General features: G+C 33.8%; 1 protein-coding gene across 4 annotated transcripts in view; it reads left to right on the top strand.

The window, feature by feature from the left end:
• The window catches only part of ccny (cyclin Y), a 72,631-nt gene that overhangs the window by 54,235 nt on the left and 14,307 nt on the right, over window positions 1-4,089 (top strand). For 2 of the 4 annotated variants that reach the window (XM_016276035.1, XM_016276037.1), the window contains exons 2-3: window positions 1,789-1,863; window positions 2,325-2,345. In XM_016276035.1, the coding sequence (XP_016131521.1) occupies window positions 1,789-1,863; window positions 2,325-2,345 (96 nt within the window). The remainder of the gene's footprint in view (window positions 1-1,788; window positions 1,864-2,324; window positions 2,346-4,089) is intronic. The other 2 variants (XM_016276036.1, XM_016276038.1) reach the window with 1 other exon arrangement.

The following is a 4,089-nucleotide window of genomic DNA, read 5'->3' as shown; positions in this document are numbered from 1 at the left end:
TATAGATATACACAAAAAAAAATATATATATATATATATATATATTTGTAAATATTATAAATATTACTATATTATCTGCCTGAAGGTCTTAAAATAAAATGAAATAAAACAAAACAAAATTAGCTAATATTACTATATTATAAGATCAGTATGGGAAAACTGAGCAGGAAGGAAATTTCAAGTCTCTCTCTTGGTGATGACTTGATGAGTATTGGTGGCAGACAAAAATAAATAAATAAATACATTTCATAATAAATATTACTATTAGCTAAATACAAATATAAAAGCAAATGCAATATGTATATTGTAGTATATATGACTGTGAAATTAAATAAAAACTAATGGTGGAGTAAGGGTTGTAGTCTAACTGTCCTTGGATCCCACAATCACTAGCCCCCTAGTGTTGGCATAATCACATAACATGGTAATAACATACTATTTATACAGTATTTATGCTGTGCACAGTATAGACATTTTCATTATGAAATGATGATTAAAATACATCAAAGACAATTTATTTTTCCTACAAAAAAGTACAGTGGTGTGACCGTATCAGACATTATTATTATTATTTGTATTATTATTATTATTGCATAACATGTATAAAAGAGTTGTAATAAAATAAAATCGAAATATTACAGTATATAGTTATACTAGATTAAATAGTTAGATCATTGCTTTGGCAATCAACTGAAATTAAATCTATTTTAAATTGAAGGACTAAAATAACTAAAACTGAAATGAAAAAAAAAAACAATAGCGAAAAATTAAAGCTAAATATATTTGAAAAATGACAAAATCTCATAAAATTATTAAAGCTTAAATGAAATCAGAATGATCGCTGAAAATATGGAAAGTAATTCAGAATAATAATAAATACTGTAATAGTACCGTATTGACCCGAATATAAGACGATGTTTTTTTTCTTGTAAATACATCTGAAAAAACACGTCGTCTTATATTCAGGGTCTAGACTTTGAAATGTCAATAATACACCCACAACAATAGGTGGCGCCAAATATGCATAAAACGAGTGTGCCATGAAATACGTAATGTAATGCGTGTTGTAAAGATCGCGAGTAAAAACAAAAGAAAAAGAAAAGCTTACAGCTGCATGAGTCGTGACTGTCACATTAGCCTGATGGGACCAAACTCCCTGTGATTTTAAAACGTAAGACAGTACCCAGATTTGAAGACTACAGTAAGATTTAACTTCTACTGTTAATATGATTTTGGTAGGCTACTACTAGATGGATAGCCTACATGTCCTAATTCAGATGGGCTACCTGTTTTTGTTTTTTTTAATGGTATATCAAAAAGTGTATATTTTTTAAATGTGATTGTTGGTACATTTTACCAGTTTTTACCATACTTTCAAAACAAAAATTAAAATAGGAAAAATGTGCAATATGAAAAAAATAATTGAAGACAAAATGTGTTTTACTGAGAAAAAACAAGATTTGGTTTTTAAAAAGCCTTTTTCCAAAAGGTGCATCTTGAAAAAGGGGGTCGTCTTATAATCAGGGTCGTCTTATATTCGGGCCAATACGGTATATATACATTATACATAAATGACACAATTTTTCTACATCTTCTACATCTTTCACATATCTCTGTATTTCAGTGCTATGTGTACGCTGCAACCACTCCGTGTTGTGGCTCGCCTGACTAAATGTTTTCCATCATTCTGTCAGAAATATACGATTCTTTTTTGGGTTGTTCTAGTAATACTAGAATAGTAACTGAAGCCTCAGTCTTAATAAATCGTCTTTTTCTTTCTCTCCTCAGAGCTCAACATGGAGTACAATCCTTCGGACCACCCGCGCGCCAGCACCATCTTTCTCAGCAAGTCTCAAACAGACGGTGAGAGAGACTCCGTGTCTTCTGACTCGCAGGATGAGTGGGACGGTCTCCCCTTAAGCCTGGATGCTGGAGGGGAACGTTAATTCAAACGAAACCGCGGTCAGGATTGCTTCAGTCTGATCCAAACGAATCAGGACTTAGTCAGACCAAACATTCCCTCCTCAGAGAAGACTTGTAATAACAGTTTGATTTAACACGATACCCCTGGGCGATGATGCTTTGTTATCTGTCAGCTATTTTTAGCCAGGCTAATCATATGATATTCGCCTTGTTTGAATTGTTAACGTCACGTTTTGTGACTCTGGTCTCTCAGACGTCTTGTGATTCTAGTGACATTATAAAGGGACAATTCAGTGATATAAACAAAATTAGTGGCGTATGAACTGTAAAGTCAAGAATAAGTAAATGCCAGCCTTGTTATCCATGCGCAGATTTAATTTAGAAACCTTTTTGTTTTTCAGTTCTTTTACCCAACAAGAAAGGTACGTTTGAGCTCAGCCTGTTTGTTAGTCTGCTGCTGTGTTGTGTCGAAGCTTTATTGATTCAAAATGTCTGTAGTTTGAATTTATGCTGCAAGCTGTTATTTGTTCAGGAATCTTCTTCGATGCGTTAGCTTGCTAAGCGACAAGCTTTTAACTGCACTGAAGCTACACTTTGTAGTTAGCTATGCTAAAAGCTAACCAAAAGTAGCTAATTGCATTGAAGCTGCTTAATGGGTCAATAGATTAATATCATTAAATAAAATCACAGCTGTATTTTCAGACATTTACACTCAGTTTAGCGCCATTAGGGGGTTATGCATGTTGAAAATGTCTGTGAATCTGTCCCATTTTTCTGGCTGCGCAGCTGTTTGTTTAAATTCATGTACGCCGTTCTGTCTTCTGTAGGTCTCTAGTGCTGTAGTTTAAATTAAGTTATGATATTGATGAAAAATAGTCAAACTGCTAATATGTGAGAATTAACTGAGTCATACAGTAGCTTTCATATTTGTGTGTGCGCATGAGGGGCGTCAGACTCCAGGGACTCTGATAAAATGTCTATCTCACATGACCACACACACAATGCCTCTTCATTTTCACCTGCAGTCTCAGTTTGTTTTCTGGGTCAGGCTTTTAACACATCACCTGTTAGTCAAAGTAACTGGCCCCGCCCACAGATACAGTAGAGATAGGTAAATATGAAATGCAGTTTAATCATTGTGGTACGGTGAATCATTTGGGCGCTAATGGAAATTATCTTATGGGTAAGATGTCTCAGAGGTCTCTTCTGTTGCATTCAAGCAATTATACGAACTACCAGACTAGGGGTGTGCGATATTGACAAAAAATATTAACCCGATATTTTCTGGGATTTTATCGATAACGATAATTAGACGATATGTTGCTGAGTGTGTTATTGTGCTGGTCTCTTAAACTTTAAATGTTAAATTAAAACCACCAGTGGCAGCAAGTCACTGTTAATTAGTGAGTCATTGCGATTGAACCGAATCATTTAAACGATTGATTCATTCAGGAACGAAACACCGTCATGTTGCTCAGAGATGCAAAACAGCACTGTAGCTGTGTTTGGAATTATTTTTGTCATCGAAATAGAGCAAAAATAAGCAATATGGTGTCTAAAATGCAAGTCTCTTAATTAACTTCTTGTAATTTGAACTGAACATTTGTAATCATGGTAATTTTTACCGCACTCTGTGTGATACTGATTAACTATATGACATTATATAAATATATACATTTTCTGTCCCCATATCTTGAATTTTGTGATCATTCTAAATGCATTTATTAGACTGAATCATGCTGTAGGGGTGTTTTGAAAGGTCTCTGCAAAATACTCAATAATGTCAAATCACACATCGTTAAAACAATAATTACGATATTATCGCAGACGATATATATCGCACACCCCTATACCAGACACAACTAAACAACATCAAAGAAAAAAGTTGTGCTTGAACACACAGCAAATAGCGTTGGGTACTGTTCACACTGTAAACGAAATTTCGAAAAACCGAAAACTGAAATTAATTTATTTCAGTGGGGAAAAAAAAACTGTCCAAACCTTTCAATTTCAGCTTTTTCTTATTTAGAAATTTTACACACTAGACAAAATAATGCTAATGTCAAAAATAATAATATTCTGAAAGTTCACTGGGTTTAGTATGAGTATTTGATTATTTTATAGTGTGGGTTTGATGCAGTGTGCTAAAAACAAACAGTCTTCCAA

The sequence above is a fragment of the Sinocyclocheilus grahami genome, unplaced genomic scaffold, assembly GCF_001515645.1.
Source record: "Sinocyclocheilus grahami isolate Dianchi unplaced genomic scaffold, SAMN03320097.WGS_v1.1 scaffold98.1, whole genome shotgun sequence".
NCBI lineage: Eukaryota > Metazoa > Chordata > Actinopteri > Cypriniformes > Cyprinidae > Sinocyclocheilus > Sinocyclocheilus grahami.
The sequence above is the reverse complement of the archived record's forward strand: the minus strand, read 5'-3'. Positions and strand labels throughout refer to the sequence as shown.